Source organism: Ctenopharyngodon idella, chromosome 11 (assembly GCF_019924925.1).
Source record: "Ctenopharyngodon idella isolate HZGC_01 chromosome 11, HZGC01, whole genome shotgun sequence".
Taxonomy (NCBI): domain Eukaryota; kingdom Metazoa; phylum Chordata; class Actinopteri; order Cypriniformes; family Xenocyprididae; genus Ctenopharyngodon; species Ctenopharyngodon idella.
Genome location: NC_067230.1, coordinates 5,096,475 through 5,113,860, shown reverse-complemented (window position 1 = coordinate 5,113,860; position 17,386 = coordinate 5,096,475). Strand labels below are relative to the sequence as shown.

General features: G+C 37.7%; 1 protein-coding gene across 2 annotated transcripts in view; it reads right to left on the bottom strand.

Moving 5' to 3' along the window:
• LOC127522764 (inactive N-acetylated-alpha-linked acidic dipeptidase-like protein 2) overlaps positions 1 to 17,386 on the bottom strand; it is a 317,380-nt gene that overhangs the window by 138,209 nt on the left and 161,785 nt on the right. For both annotated transcript variants that reach the window (XM_051913038.1, XM_051913037.1), the window contains exons 3-4: positions 15,019 to 15,280; positions 8,018 to 8,137 (exon numbers count right to left, since the gene is read on the bottom strand). In XM_051913038.1, the coding sequence (XP_051768998.1) occupies positions 8,018 to 8,137; positions 15,019 to 15,280 (382 nt within the window). The remainder of the gene's footprint in view (positions 1 to 8,017; positions 8,138 to 15,018; positions 15,281 to 17,386) is intronic.

Here is a 17,386-nt window from a genome sequence, read left to right as displayed (position 1 = left end):
GCTAAAACCATGATCCTTGGTGATTCGTATAATGCAAGTCAGTGGCTACTGTCACATAAAACATAAAAAAAAAAAACATATTACAGGCAAAACAAAGGTAATACCAGTGGCTCCTGATGGTACATTAAGGTCTTATTAAGCAAAAAGATCGGTCTGTGCAAGAAACTGTACATTATTTACAACATTATCACCTGTAATCCACTGCCTCAGCAAACAATCCTGAGCACGAGCTTCATGGCGCATAATGACGTACACGCAGGAGCTCAAACGTTGAGAATCTGTTAAAAGTCAATCTTCCCGATTTAGATCGTGCATATAGGTTGCTGCATCCAGTATAAGCACAAGTAAGTACGATTTTGATGAAAATATAACACACACCTCCCTATATGTACACAGCATCAGCTCACGTGAGTTTGCTCCTGCAAAAATACATCATTATGCGACAGGAAGCTTGCACAGACCAATCGTTTCGATTCATAAGACCTCGATGTATCGTCAGGAGCCATGTATTAATTTTGTTTTACCTGTATATATTTTTTGACCCTCGAAGTGACAGTAGGCATTGACTTGCATGATACAAATCACCAAGGACCACTATTTCAGCTAAAAATCTTCTTTACTGTTTAACTGAAGGAAAAAAAGTCACCTACATCCTGGATAGCCTGAGGGTGAGTAAATTAACAGCAATTTTTCATTTTTGGGTTAACTATCCCTTTAATATATATATATATATATATATATATATATATATATATACATACAGTCAAACCAAAATTTATTCAGACACCTTGACCATTTCATTCATTATTACAGTTTAAAATATGACAAGAAGCAAAACATGGTCAGGTCAAAGTGTCTGAATAATTTTTGGTCCCAAATTTATCATCAATTTTACTGGTAGTCCACTCTATGAAGAATTTTTTGGGTATAATATGTCACAGTTTACTTTATTTTGCTATCCTCACTTACATAAATGAACTATAGTGTCCTGCACCCACTAGTAAAAAAAAATATATATATATATATATAGAGAGAGAGAGAGAGAGAGAGAGAGTGTCTGAATAAATTTTAGTTTGAATGTATGTATGTGTATATATATATATTTATTTACTCAATTATATATACTACTTTATGTTTTAGTTGCATTTAGTGCAAACTGTTTAAAGTTTAATGCTGTTGCCCTAATTGAGACTTTTTGTCCTATATATCTACATGTACTTTCTATAGCCTTGTTTCAAAAGCTAATTTTGAGGGTGACATTAGCGTTATATGAGAAAAAAAAAATCAGTTCATATCTGTTGATTTACTCAGGGAAGACATTTACAAAAATACAGTAAATGTGTATGCTCCTAAAATATTTCCATTTCGGCACCTTCAGGGCAGGACAGGAACTTTCGTGCACCCTGGGGAAATCTGCTGGGGAAAGTAGGGAAAACAGAGAAGCAAATAGAACGACACCATCAGAACCAAGACAGCGACGCTGGAAAAGGCTGTTCTCTGCTACATGTATCCTTGTTGATCACATTACTTCTCAATGGACACATTCAAAACCTGCACTGCACACATACACTACAGAATTATTATTTTTCATTAAACATCCTGTTTTGATGCTATATATGATTTTGAGGCTATATTCTAAGGATTTTATGTACAATTCTAAGATCAGGATTTAAAATTGAAAGGGTTTTTGGAGCTACTTGAGATATTGTTATATTATACTGTTTGTTATGAATGTTGCATGCTGCAAAGCATAACATCATGAGCCATAATTTTTGTTTTACTGTGAAGGGAGACAAAAAAAAAGTACCCTATAAACCTTTTAAAACCTTATAAAAGTGTTTCTGCCAAAACTGAGCCGAATGCTGCGAGTTAAATTTGCATTATTATCTACATTTGGACTGTGTGAGAGAGAGAGCTGCGTCAGCACAGGAGTGTGCGTTGCGACAGAGATGGTAGATTAAGGTCTCGGATCAAAAGTGCCATCATTCTCTAGGCTAATTATCTGAGGAGGAGCAGTCAAAAAGCTTGATCCTCGCAGACTGAGAGTAAGCACTCGCTTTAAAGAAAATCAATAACTCTTCCCAAACAAATGACAGCTAAGAGTGCCTGGTACAGGGCTAGAATTCAAATCAAGAGTCGAGTGGTCCCAAAGGTCACTATTACCTTCATCGTACAGCATAACAAAAGGCACTTTCTGTCAACATTCAATGAGTTTTAATGAAAAATAAAACAAATATAATATTCTTATTTTCTGCCATAATAATAATTAAATGGATAGCTCACACAAAAATGAATCAAGTGAATCATCTTTTACTCACCCTCATGCAAAAACTGTACAAACGCATGCAATTTTTATAGTTTTCTTTTGTGTTCTGCAGAAGAATTTGTTAAAAGCAAGAATTTCACTGATGACCCATTTAAATAAATGCACAAGAAGTCATGGACACTTATGTAAAGACATAAAGAAGTCAACAGGAAATTATATGTAATGTTAAAAGGTTCTTCTCTGTTTTCAGATTCTAAATGCTTTTATTCATGCGTCCTTGAAGATGGAAAGCACATTTGTGAGTGCCATTGATTGAGTACATTGAGTTCAAATCATTCATCATTTACATTTATTTATTTAGCTGAATTCCACAACATATTGACGTAATTATAGCACTAAAACGTAAAATTACTTACGTTTTTACAGCGAAAAAACTTTCATGTCATAAAGATATGTACAATTTCCATTTTATCGTTTTGTAGATAAATGTAAGATCCCTAAACCCCATCCCGAACCTAAACATACCCATTTTATACAGAATGTTAAAAGAATAAAACATAATGGACAGAAATGTGTAGGAAAATGACAATTTAAAAAAATATAACATTAAAACGATATTTTGAGCCGCTAATCCTACACCTACCCCTAAACCTACCCATAACCATTTCTTAAACCTCCGTACTGTTATAAATAGAAGAATAACAGACAAACAAGCATAATCACAATAATTTATTTATTGTGAAAATGTCAAAAGTGGTACCAAAAGTAGTTCAAATGATGATGAGTTGCAGTCGCAGTCCTCTCTGGCGGTAATAGTTTTTTATAGGGTACAGAGCAGACTTTAACTTAATAATCCATGAAAATATGAATTCGGCTTCTCTCCGTGAAGGCGCGCACTCATTTCAAATGTCAATCCACTGAAACACGGCATGTTGCAATCTGTGACGAAGCAGGTGAGAACCAATGAGCGTTCGATATCAGTGCCGTAAACCATGTCGTAACGCTACTTTCAAATTTGAATCATAATGAGCGCGGGCTTTGACTGTGACGGTCACTGCTGCTGAGAAAGAAGATGAAGATTGATGGATAAAGGGCTGAATTCGGATCTGTCCATACAAACATATGGATTCTAAAGATATGGAGTACAGCGAACAAATAAAATGGATGTGATTTGTGAATTTATGTTGTGCTTTGGTGTATTTTATGGTTGTATTGTCAGTCGCTGCATAGGAGAAAATGCCTTCTGTGTTGCAACAAACTAAATATTACAAAATGGTTAAACAATTACAGAAATTTTATTCATAAAGTTTCAAAGTGTAGTCTTGTTATGTAATCCTTTTAACATTATGTAATCCTCCGAAACGAGTTTACAGCACAAGTCACGAACAGAAATGTTATTTTCATATTAAGTAGATGAGTAAACTGCATTCAATAAATTAGACTAAAAATATATGTATTGATATGGTATTGATGAGTAAATACGTGTGGGAGAACCACACTTTAGGTAAAAATATACATGTATTCTCATGAAATCACGTTGGATATGGATAATGTGTTAGGAACGAAAGGATGCCACATCGTTTGATGGAAATGAAAATTATCAACCTACAGTGGACTGAATTCAAAGACACCCCGAAAATCAAAGTGAAAAAATGATGCAGCAGGCTAGTCCATTTTGCTGAAATTTCATTGCAGCTACTCAAAATGGTACTCAGTAGTTTGTATGGCCCCCACATGCTTGTATGATTGCCTGACAACATCGGGGCATTGCTCCTAATGAGACGACGGATGGTGTCCTGGGGTATTTCCTCCCAGATCTGGACCAGGGCATCACTGAGCTCCTGGACAGTCTGAGGTGCAACCTGGCGGCATCGGATGGACCGAAACATAATGTCCCAGAGGTATTCTATTAGATTTAGGTCAGGCGAGCGTGGGGGCCATTCAATGGTATCAATTCCTTCATCCTCCAGGAACTGCCTGCATACTCTTGCCACATGAGGCCGGGCATTGTCGTGCACCAGGAGGAACCCAGGACCCACTGCACCAGCGTAGGGTCTGACAATGGGTCCAAGGATTTCATCCTGATACCTAATGGCAGTCAGGGTGCCATTGTCTAGCCTGTAGAGGTCTGTGCGTCCCTCCATGGATATGCCTCCCCAGATCATCACTGTCCCACCACCACCACCCATGCTGAACAATGTTACAGGCAGCATAACGTTCAGTGGCGGACCTGCCAATTCTGGTGTTCAATGGCAAATGCCAATCGAGGTCCATGGTGCCGGGCAGTGAGCACAGGGCCCACTAGAGGACGTCGGGCCCTCAGGCCACCCTCATGAAGTCTGTTTCTGATTGTTTGGTCAGAGACATTCACACCAGTGGCCTGCTGGAAGTCATTTTGTAGGGCTCTGGCAGTGCTCATCCTGTTCCTCCTTGCACAAAGGAGCAGATACCGGTCCTGCTGATGGGTCAAGGACCTTCTACGGCCCTGTCCAGCTCTCCTAGAGTAATTGCCTGTCTCCTGGAATCTCCTCTATACTCTTGAGACTGTGCTGGGAGACACAGCAAACCTTCTGGCAATGGCACGTATTGATGTGCCATCCTGGAGGAGTTGGACTGCCTGTGCAACCTCTGTAGGGTACAGGTATCGCCTCATGCTACCAGTAGTGACACTGACCCTAGCCAAATGCAAAACTAGTGAAAAACAGTTAGAAAAGATGAATAGGGAAAAAAAAATGTCAGTGGCCTCCACCTGTAAAACCATTCCTGTTTTGGGGTCGTCTTATTGTTGCCCATCTAGTGCACCTGTTGTTAATTTCATTAACACCAAAGCAGCTGAAACTGATTAACAACACCCTCTACTTAACTGACCAGATCAATGTCCCAGAAGTTTAACTAACTTGATGCTATTCTCTGATTAAAAAGTGTTCCTTTTTAAGTCAATGTGTTTTTCTTACAGCTTTCACTGTTTTGTTGAATACTCAGTTACACTCTTCATTGAAAATAATATCCCAAAACAAATGAATAAATAAAAAGTGATAAAGCTTTGCAGGAGCAATATGAAAATAAGTGTTTGCACAAATGGAAAATCTTGTCATTTACTCACCCTCATGGCGGTCCAAACCCATATGACTTTATCAACCATGAAACACAAGGATGAGGGATGAGAGGATGTGCTCTATTTCTATTTTATTTGCGCTCTATTGCACTCTATTTCAAGGCTTATGAAGTCATGTGACAGTGCTTTGTGTGAAATACAGGCCAGAATTCAAATATTTATTCACTCAATCTTGCGTTCAAAAAGTGCAGTTTGCGCACTCAACTCCATATAAGGACAAGAAGGCGGAGAAGAAACACAGTACTGGCATCAACAACAAATGAACGAGATTTGAGAATAAGTGAAGTCACTTTTACAATACAGACTTTGAGAACCCCTGCTAAACCCCTGAAAATGATTGAGGGAAGAACATTCTATTGAGAACATAAAAGACAAAGATAACAAAACCAGCAGGTGTCTTTCTTCAAATAAACAAATTATAGGACATCACCTGTTCTTTACCCACTATTAAATATCAGTGATCCCCATTACTCTAAAGTTATTGTCTTGATGGAGGTTTTCAGAGATGGTTTACATCATTAAGTAATTGTAAAAGATATGACTTGAGCTGTACCATAATTGTTTACACATTAATCACATATAATTATTTCCCTAACAGCTGCACAGTGACTTAATTATAAGAAATAACTTGCTTAAATCTCTGTCATGATTAAATGCAGTTTTAATAATCATGGTTATTTGTTGGTCTAATGAGACTAAGTCAATCTAATTTAGTCATTAATGAATGACTAGCATCTCTTTGAAGAGATTAAATGAATCCACTTAACAATGATCAAGAATGAATGTCAAAAAATTGTTAATTCCTTTGTCCTTAAAAGTTCTGTGATTTGTCATACATAAAAATTGCCATTTGACACTTTGATTTAATGGGGTCAATAAGCAGCAAATAATTCCACATACTACTATTCAAAAGTTTGAGGCTAATAAGTTTTTTTTTTTTTATTGTTGTTGTTGAAAAAAGTTTCTCATGCTCACCAAGGCTGGATTTATTTGATCAAAATACAGTAAAAACAGTATTATTAATGTATATCTATATTTAAATGTAAACTATTCCTGTGATGTCAAAGCTGAATTTTCAGCATTATTACTTCAGTCTTCAGTGTCCTTTTGAAATCATTAAAATATGTTGAATTGGTGCTCAGAAAAACATTTCTTATTATTATCAATGTTGAAAACAGTTGTGCTGCTTAAGGGGATAGTTCACCCAAAAATGAAAATTCTGTCATCATTTACTCACCCTCAAGTTGTTCCAAACCTGTATGAATTTCTTTGTTCTACTGAACACAAAAGAAGATATTTTGAAGAATGTTTGTAACCAGGCCACTTTGGGGCACCACTGACTTCCATAGTAGGAAAAAAAAATACTATGGAAGTCAATGATGCCCCAAAACTGTTCAGTTTCCCACATTCTTCAAAATATCTTCCTTTGTGTTCAACAGAACAAAGAAATTTATACAGGTTTGGAACAACTTGAGGGTGAGTAAATGATGACAGAATTTTCATTTTTGGGTGAACTATCCCTTTAATATTTTTGTGGAAACCATGATGCATTTTTTTAGGATTCTTTGATGAACAGAACGTTCAAAAGAATAACATTTATTTAACAATGTAAAAGTCTTTCCTTTCACTTTTGATCAATTTAATGCATGCTGAATAAAAGGAAAAAAAAAATACACTTTTGAATGGTAGTGTACCTTAAAGGGTTAGTTCACCCAAAAATGAAAATGATGTCATTTATTACTCACCCTCATGTCGTTCCAAACCCGTAAGACCTTCGTTCATCTTCGGAACACAAATTAAGATATTTTTGATGAAATGGCTCAGTGAGGCTTCTATTGCCAGAAAGATAATTAGCACTTTCAGATGCCCAGAAATGTACTAAAAACATATTTAAAACAGTTCATGTGAGTACAGTAGTTCAACCTTAAAATTATAAAGCAACGAGAATGCTTTTTGTGTTCCAAAAAAACAAAAAACAAAGAACAAATAATGACTTTTCAGCAATATCTAGTGATGGCCGATTTCAAAACACTGCTTCATGAAGCTTCGAAGCTTTACGAATCTTTTGTTTCAAATCACTGGTTCGGATCACGTATCAAACCGCCAAAGTCACATGAACCATTGAAATTTCGAAACACTTATGACGCAACGAAACCTCGTTTACTGAAATCACGTGACTTTGGCAGTTTGATACGCGATCCGAACTGATCTGAACCGATCTGAACAGCTTTACGAACAAAAGATTCGTAAAGCTTTGAAGATTCATGAAGCAGTGTTTTGAAATCGGCCATCACTAGATATTGTTGAAAAGTCGTTATTTTGTTTTTTTGGTGCACAAAAAGTATTCTCGTTGCTTTATAATATTAAAGTTGAACCACTGTACTCATATGAACTGTTTTAAATATGTCTTTAGTAGCTTTCTGGGCATCTGAAGGTGTTAATTATCTTGCTGGCAATAGAGGCCTCACTGAACCATCGGATTTCATCAAAAATATCTTAATTTGTGTTCCGAAGATGAACGAAGGTCTTACAGGTGTGGAACGACATGAGGGTGAGTAATTAATGACAGAATTTTAATTTTTGGGTGAACTAACCCTTTAATTTCATCAAGCATAAACATTAATTTAACAACATACCTTGTAAAGCAAAGGTGCTTGTCCAAGCTTTAGCAGTGCTATTTTATTGGTCACATTTGTACTAGCTCGAACTTGTCTCAATTCCTCAGGGCTCCCATACTGAACGTCCACCACCTCTGCCTGGAAAAAAAAAGAAACATTTTTAAACATTTATATTTTTAAAATGGTTCAGGGTAGAGTCTCCCCTAGCCTTCTGACCCCTCTTGCTGTCTGTGTGTGTGGAATAACAAGCCTCTGATTTGTAATGTTGTGACTCACGTAACTCACCCCATAAAGATAGTTGTCACATTCATTACAGATAGCAAAGCATGAGTGAAAACAAAGTGAACATGTCAGGCTGTGTATAATGGGGACAAGTACATATATTAGCCACTGTACTATAAATCACACACAGACAGAGCATAGATGTCACAGCTCTGAAAGAATTCAAGGCAGATTCATGGCAGCTGCAGGCCGTGGCGTCCTTTTTGTCATTTCATTTGCACTATTAAACCAGAACCCGGTTTGTGAGTTTAAGAAAAGTGAGTACGTCCAACTGACAAGGGCTGATGAGGTGGGGTCAAACTAAATGCTATTTAAGGCCCGGAGACACAAAGTGGAAATGCATTACCTGAGCTTGATTCATTTTTCATTGAGCTTGGAGGAAAATGAAACATGATTCCAGGCAGGAGAGTACATCTCGCCGGTATCACAAAACCAGTGAAAGATGGGATTTATCACTAATGTCTGCATTTGCATTATAAAAGTGTTCCGTCTAACCCGAAAGAAGTGGCAGAAAATTGGGAATGGATGAGATTTTCACTGAGAGGCTGTCATTAAGGTAATGAAATTAACGAAGGCACGCATTGTGGAGAACAAATCGCTCCTCTAGACGAGCAACGGCTCCTTTCACGAGTCATCTCACCCCCGGCGACTCGAAGCAGCTAGAGGAAAATAACAATTGTTTTCACATCTACGTGATTGAGGAGCGCCCTGTAATTAAACATTATTTTGAGGAGAATGTTAAATAACACCCCAATCACACGGTGCGATTAGAGGACAAACGGCGAGAGCGGCTACATGTCCTGTGTGTATAAAAATTCAACACTTCTTCAATGCTCAATTTCATTTTGCATTCCACATTTAAGAGGCTGCAAAGCGTTATTACAGCGAGAACCTTTTGAAATTTCAAAGGAATTTAAAATGCCCTCCTTGTGTCCATTTGATTGAACTTTTTGTAAATATCCATGTAAGATTACAATTCCAACTATGTTAACACACAAGCTTTATCTTTGTCGAGGTGTTGCAGAAACGTTTCATCATTTCACAGCTTTACTTTTTATATAACAAAATCAATGTTAAATGAATACAAATGACCACTCCCAACAGTATAGCTCACGTATCAAAGGAAACACTGAACACAGAACATGGTGTTTCACGCAATGCATATAGAATAGGCATTTTCCCCCTCTCTCCACTCCATCATAGAGTAGCTGTGGGATCAAATCCACTGCGCGGCTTATATGTTCTAAAACTGTGAAGTCTGAACAATATGCAATTCTTTATTTATCAAAAAGACTTAGTAAAGAGAGGTTCATGGGAGCGCTGAAGGGTGTCTGGCAATTATTGTTCAATCACAAAGGTTAAAAAAAAATCAACAAAAATAAAATACCAGTTTCAACCAAAGCTAAAGTCAAGAAGTTAAAGTATGTTCCTTGCTCATTACAAAATGTATCAAATGTATGATAAGACATGGAAATAAATATAATCTTAAAACTCTTCTTGTGGTTAAAGCTATCTATTGAAGGTAATATACACTGATCAGGCATAACATTATGACCACCTTCCTAATATTGTGTTGGTCTCGCTTTTGCAGCCCTGACCCGTCGAGGCATGGATTCCACTAGACCCCTGAAGGTGTGCTGTGGTATCTGGCACGAAGATGTTAGCAGCAGATCCTTTAAGTCCTGTAAGTTGTGAGGTGGGGCCTCCATGGATCGGACTTGTTTGTTCAGCACATCACACAGATGCTCGATTGGATTGAGATCTGGGGAATTTGGAACACCTCAAACTCGTTGTTGTGCTCCTCAAACCATTCCTGAACCATTTTTGCTTTGTGGCAGGGCGCATTATCCTGCTGAAAGAGGCCACAGCCACCAGGGAATACCGTTTCCATGAAAGGGTGTACATGGTCTGCAACAATGCTTTGGTAGGTAGTACGTGTTAAAGTAACATCCACATGGATGGCAGGACCCAAGGTTTCCCAGCAGAACATTGCCCAAAGCATCACACTTCCTCCGCCGGCTTGCCTTCTTCCCATAGTGCATCCTGGTGCCATGTGTTCCCAGGTAAGCGACGCGCATACACCCGGCCATCCACGTGATGTAAAAGAAAATGTGATTTTTTAGACCAGGCCATCTTCTTCCACTGCTCCGAGGTCCAGTTCTGATGCTCATGTGCCCACCTTTGGCACTTTTGGCGGTGGACAGGGGTCAGCATGGGCACCCTGACTGGTCTGCAGCGATGCAGCCCCATATGCAACAAAGTGCGACGCACTGTGTATTCTGACACCTTTCTATCAGAACCAGCATTAACTTCTTGAGCACTCTGAGCTACAGGAGATCGTCTGTTGGATCGGATGACACAGGCCAGCCTTCGCTCCCAACATGCATCAATGAGCTTTGGCCGCCCATGACCCTGCCGCCGGTTCACCACTGTTCCTTCCTTGGACCACTTTTGATAGATATTGACCACTGCAGACCGGAAACACCCCACAAGAGCTGCAGTTTTGGAAATGCAGAGCAGTCGTCTAGCCATCACGATTTGGCCCTTGTCAACTCCCTCAAATCCTTACGCTTGCCCATTTTTCCTGCTTCTAACACATCAACTTTGAGGACAAAATGTTCACTTGCTGCCTAATATATCCCACCCACTAACAGGTGCCGTGATGAAGAGAAAATCAGGGTAACACTTTATTTTAGGGTATTTTAACTAATTACTTATTAGCATGCATATTACTAGAATATTAGCTAGCTGCTTATTAGTAATTAATAAGCACATATTAATGCCTTATTCTGCATGACCTTATTCTACATTCTTAATCCTACCCAATACCTAAACTTAACAACTAACTTACTAACTATTAATAAGCAGTAAATTAGGAGTTTATTGAGGGAAAAGTCATAGTTAATAGTGAATACACGTTCCCTATACTAAAGTGTTACCAAAAATCAGTATAATTCATTTCACCTGTCAGTGGTCATAATGTTATGCCTGATTGGTGTATGCTGAAATATTTTATGTGGTAGTTTTACAAAATGTATAAAAGGAGCTTTTTGAGTAGGCCAGAAACAAACATTCTTAAACAAAATGAAAAGAAATGGAACTTTTCTCACTACCTGACCTGACTTTCTTCTTAGAGAAATTAAGGGCAGTAATTGCCCAGTGCCTGCACCTGATCATCACTAATATGCTGTGAAGAGAAATAGCCAGGGAGCATTGAGGATTTAACTCATCAAAACTAATTACCCTCGGGGGCCCTCTCAAACTTATTACTGACCAGAGGTAAAGCCTCCACTGAAATTACCACAAACTATCAAATTACCTGCATTTTTTTTTTTTTTTTTTTTTTTTTTTTTTTTTTTGGTGTTTGTTTCTTGTTTAGACTTTAAATTATTTTGCCATCTGAATTGAGCAAAGAAATGGGGACAGAGTGGCATTTATAGATTTGTAGAACTGAAACTGCACAATGGGATTGCTTTGTCGATTGAGCTTTAGTATATATAAAAAGGGCATTCTTTGTTGGTAAAATCATTTTCAGCATCATTTGATTAATAATTATCTGTTTCCACATGGTTGACTCAGTGAAGATGTCAATATCTTTGCTAATGCATAAATAATTTGTTTTGGGTAGAAAACATAAAAGATTTGCATTGGTGCGATATGCATGAAACGCTCCCCCATTTATATACAAATTCATGGTATTATTGTGCATGATTCATCAGTGCATTTTAATCCAACAAGCAAACAAACAAACAAATAAATAAATAGACAGACTGACAGACAGACAGAAATATAGGTGTAAAATAGGTTGAGAAAAGCATTTTACGCTCAAAAGATGCAAACAAATGAGATCTAAATCAATAACAAAAAAGAAGTATTATTTCTAGCAGAATACTAAGTGTAGAAGACTCAGGGTCATTTTCAATTAAATTAAGTTATATGCATCTCAAATATTAAACCTTCAATTTGTTGCTTCTTTGATTATACTCAATTTACCCGCTTATTGAAAAGACAATTTAAATGAAATTTAAATGACATTCTTAAAATAGGGCTTGACTAAACTTTTCAATTAGTTATTCTGCTCTGACCACGTCAAACCTGTCTGTGACATTTACAGCCAAACATTTGTGAATATGTTACTGTGGTATCGCTGTGCATTTGTATGTTTTCGGTGGAAAAGAAGGTGAATTTTTTAGCCCAGCTGTGGAGCTGGGAGTTGGTAAAAGTACATAATGTAAAATGCCTAGTGACCCATGAGCGGCTCAGGATAGCTGGATGAATCTCTAACGCCTCAGCACGAGATCCCCGAGCATTTCATCCATCAAGCCAGTCATATTTGTTTTTCCCTGCTGATTTTTAGACATTGCAAATGCAGTTTAATTTACATCTGAGCCTTGAGTATGTGCAGCCTTATGATGGATGACTTTGACCCCCCTTGTGGAGGACGACATGAAAGACCGACTGCGACTAACTCTGAGAACTTTTTACAGAAGCTTATCCCTGTTAGATACAGTGTGTCTGTCTTGAAACGGATAATGGCAATGCATCTTCCTTCGACATTTTCTGTTCCCTTCAGAGACAGAAAGCATAACCTCTAAAAATAACTGGAGAATATATCACACACGTGTGTGAAATGGGTTCAGTCTTGCATAATGGATTTGTTTTAACCTTCAGACAGGATGAAGCGTTCAGGGCTGTAAGTGTGTTTGCATAAAAAATTCTGACGCTAATTCAGCTGCAGCTGCCAATGCAATGCATTTATTGTGCAATAAAAACTTTGTGTTCAATGGTTATCAATTGATGTGATTACATTTATAAATGTATAAATTACTACATTTAGGGTACGTTTACACGACAATGATATGCTTAAAATGGAGAAGTTTTTCCTTTGAGTTTTCCGCATACAGACGACACTATTGTCAAAACGATGCCCATTCATACGAATCTATGAAAATGAATAAAAACGCTGCCAGGCCATTAGATGGCGATGAAACACTACAGACTGAACATGTAATACGCATGTGCATGACGTCATCGTTTTCACAGATTCACGCTTTTGTTGTTTACAAGGAGACTGTTTTCAAAAACTTGCCCTTTGAAACCTGTTTTCAAAAGTTTGTGTTTTCGGACCACCAAAACGCCGTTGTTGTGTAAATGAATGGTCAAATGCATAAAAACCTTTCCGTTTTTAGTTGAAAATGGTGTTGTGTAAACAGCCCCTTAGTTCAAGTGATTTAATTTGATTGTCTGAGAGGCATTCAAGAAGAGCTGATACTTATTATAACTGATATTTAGTTTCAGACCGGAATATGTGGATGATACCATTGGTTGCAGCATACATTGACAGTCACGGACAAAGAACAAATGAAAATGAGGGCTATAAACACACAGGGAAACACTGGGACTAAACGAGAAAATGAACTAGACACAGATGTAACACACGAGGGCAAATCAAAAGCCATGGCAACAGATGAATTAACACTTTAAACTGAACTGGGAACAGAGCAAAACTAAACACAAAGTCCAACTCGAGCAAAACACGAACAGAGATCAAACATGACAGTGAGTAGTGCGAAGTGAAGCAGAGCAGGAATTTTTATTTATTTATTTATTATTATTTTTTGTGTGAGGAGCAAAATGTGAAAGTTTCACTTGTAGTGTGGGGTAGTTGGGTAATCACTTGGATCAGGATTTCACTCACCAATGGGCGGGAAATGGAAAACCAGGAATGGAACAGGAGTGAGTTCTTTAAGCGTTAAAATTGCTCTTGTTCCACTCACATATTCTGTTCCAGTCCATGTGTTGCAAACTTGCAAAGCTTGATGCTTTGACTTTTTTTGCCATCATTTTCATTGGGTAAAAGTGGGTAAAAAAAAAATAATAATTAAGAAACAGGAACAGACTGAAGTCACTAAAACATACACTACTTTTATTCTTAGGTTGCATTTATTTGATCAAAAAGTACAGTAAAAACTGTAATATTGTGAAATATTACCAATTAAAATAATATATATATATATATATATTCTCCCTGTGATGGCAAAGCTGTAATTTCAGCAGCCATTACTTCATTCTTCAGTGTCATATGATCCTTCAGAAACGTCAATGTTCAAAACAGTTGTTTTTGTGGAAACCATGATACGTTATTATTATTATTATTTATTTATTTACTTACTTACAGGATTCTTTGATGGACTAAAAAGTTCAAACAGATTTTTTTAATACAAATATTTTGTAACATTATAAATGCCTTTACTGACAATTTTGATCAATTGTTTTTGCATCCTTGCTGAATAAAAGTATTAATTAATAAAAAAAAAAACTTACTGGCCTCAAATTTTTGAACAGTATAGTAAATTTCAGTTCTTTTTTTAACAGTACAAAGAATTTTTTAGGTAACCTAAAAACAACATCTAACATCTAAGCTTTATCAAGTCAAAAATGCCAATTAATTTGACAAAATCAACCTGACAAATTAGGCTACACAGACAAATTTATTTTAAGGGTTAGATAATTTATAAATAGATACTTGAGGTTACAATTGCAAGTTATCACATTTTAGGTTGTGTTGAAATATCCAAATGCACGTTGATTACCATGTGAAGCACATTCCACGTTTTTAGGTTAACAACATTATCACGTTATAATGTTTTTAATTCTAAGTTGTCAACCCATCTGATATTTCTAGTACAATCGTGAGCGTGGTATAGATCTCTTGAGTAGATACTTGAGTAACTCACCACTAGACTTCCCACAGCAGAGTAGGCTGCAAAGGCAAAGGGTTCAGTCGTAGATGTGGATGGCTGGCCACACCTCGCTCCGCTGGGCAGGTAACACTGGTTTCCAATCTTATCGACGATCGTGCTGAGGGCGGGTCCGGGATAGCTCAGAAGAGCCGTGTGATTAGTCACCTGGACGTCTTTTAATCCGAGCTCCTCCCACCGCTGAGCGATGTACTTGACCTTGGACTCTTCTGTGAGATCAGACAAGCTGTCAAAGTCCCTGTGTCGAAGCAGACACAACAGGAAGGAAACATCAATAAATGCATCTAGTATTTGCAAAGGCACCCCTTTACAACCCAACGACAAGACGACACTTAAAGCATTGATGAATATGTGCAAGACTCATTATCATTAGCGTAATTAGCACATTGTTGACTTTAGGTTAACATTTGTTTTCCTCAAAGGTATTTACATGGTCTATTGACATGAAGCTGCAGCTAGAAATGTGGGACAGAAATGGAGAGAAGGCCTCCATAATTCATATTCTGGACAAGCTTCAGTTAATGTAACTGATGAATATGGCGGTGCAGGGAATCAATTGTCTTCTGAACAAACGGATGCACTATTAAAAAAGGATTGCCTGGAGAGAAAGTAAATTAGCAACAGACGGTTAAACATGAAAGTGAGAAATGAAGCGCTGCTAAGGTGCTCTGGCAGCTCGGCTTCGCTTATTTCTTACCCGTCACGGCACGTGGAAGGCACAAAGAGAAACACATTGTTATCTTGTAACTTGAAAACTTTGAGAGCTCTCAAGCCCATCAGCATGCCAAAGCTCACTCAGTGATTTTATAGGAGAAACACAGCAGGCCTGCCCATTCTCTCAATCTTCAAAACAAAATTAACTGAAGTGTAAAAGTAAGCCAAGAGCCTCCCGAGACTATGAATCATTTAACTGCATTTTTCCCCTTTATCCTCTATGATGAATTTGCAGACGTTGATCACTGCCACATGACGCTAACAATATCCGTAACCTAAACACAAACTGGGATAGATTGTTCCTCATCTGCTGACAAACAGTTCTCTCATTATGCTACTTTTTCAGGTGAAAGAGGTTAAATCTTTTAAAACAGTTCTGATTTTGACAGCACAAAAAGAAAAGCAAGAACATCCTCGCATATTTGTACTGTCAGATATGAAAAGTACACACTAAACCAACAGTGTCTGGTCTGCTTCATGCTGAGAGATGTTTTATATGCACAGCAAATATTCTGTTTTTCTAATCTGTTTTGCATTTGTATTGTTTACTTGCAAAGTGGTATGCATGCTATTTTAAGCTAACTTTATACTTAAGTAAATTTCTTGCCTGAACTTTAACCAATTTATTATGTAGATTTTAGATATTTATTATTGAGTAACAATAACATTATTTCAGTTGTAGTCATAAAAACAATGAAAATTAGTATATTGTTAGATTCATCTAGTCCCACACAGCAGAAGACTCCTAGGCGGATCCGCATTCAAGTCGCCAAACCCGCGTGACTGTCACATTTATCAGCTCCGCCTCCGGGCGGCGCCGTAAATTCTACTGTCAATCAGCGGATCCTAAGCGGACCCATGTCGGATCCGCGGACGCGCACGCACCTTTACTGTAACGGTTGTATCAATTTGTGGGTCCCAAACGGACCCGCCGCGGAGGTAAGGTTTTAATCGCGGATGCGGAGTGGATGCAGCGCGGAGCCACGGCGGGTCTGTGATCCGCCTTCGTTGCAGATCCGTCACTGCGCGCAAGTGGACGCCGATACGGGTCCGTTCGCAGATACGTTCCGGAAGCCGCGAATACTTTTGCTGTGTGGGGTGTTTTATATGAGAAACATACATGAAATATTGTAGGGTCACATACAGACCTCAATGAAACACAACTGATCACAAAATCACAATTCAACAAACTGCTAAACTTGACTACAAAATCAACAAATAATTTATGTAAATATTTATGACAAATGATTAAATGACCATAATTATTCATGCCCCAGTCAAAACAAAACAAAACAAAAAACAGAACTGAACAGAAACTAAACAAAAAACAGAACCGAAGAAACAAAACAAAACAAAACAAAACAAAACAAAACAAAACAAAACAGCATGCATAAGTCTACTTGTTCCCCAGTAACACCAATATTTAGGTGTTACTGAGGGGAAAAAGTCATCTAGAAGCTTCATAGTAAAGACAGTCATTTTTTTTTTTTTTTCTAGATAAACCCTAGACAATGTTCTTTCATATGGACAGGGTGGACAGAAAAGTTTTAAATTCCAAATTTCTGTCCAAAAATATACCACCGTTACAGAAGCAAGTAGTTTTTCGAGTTTCCTTCTAGCATCTCAAGCA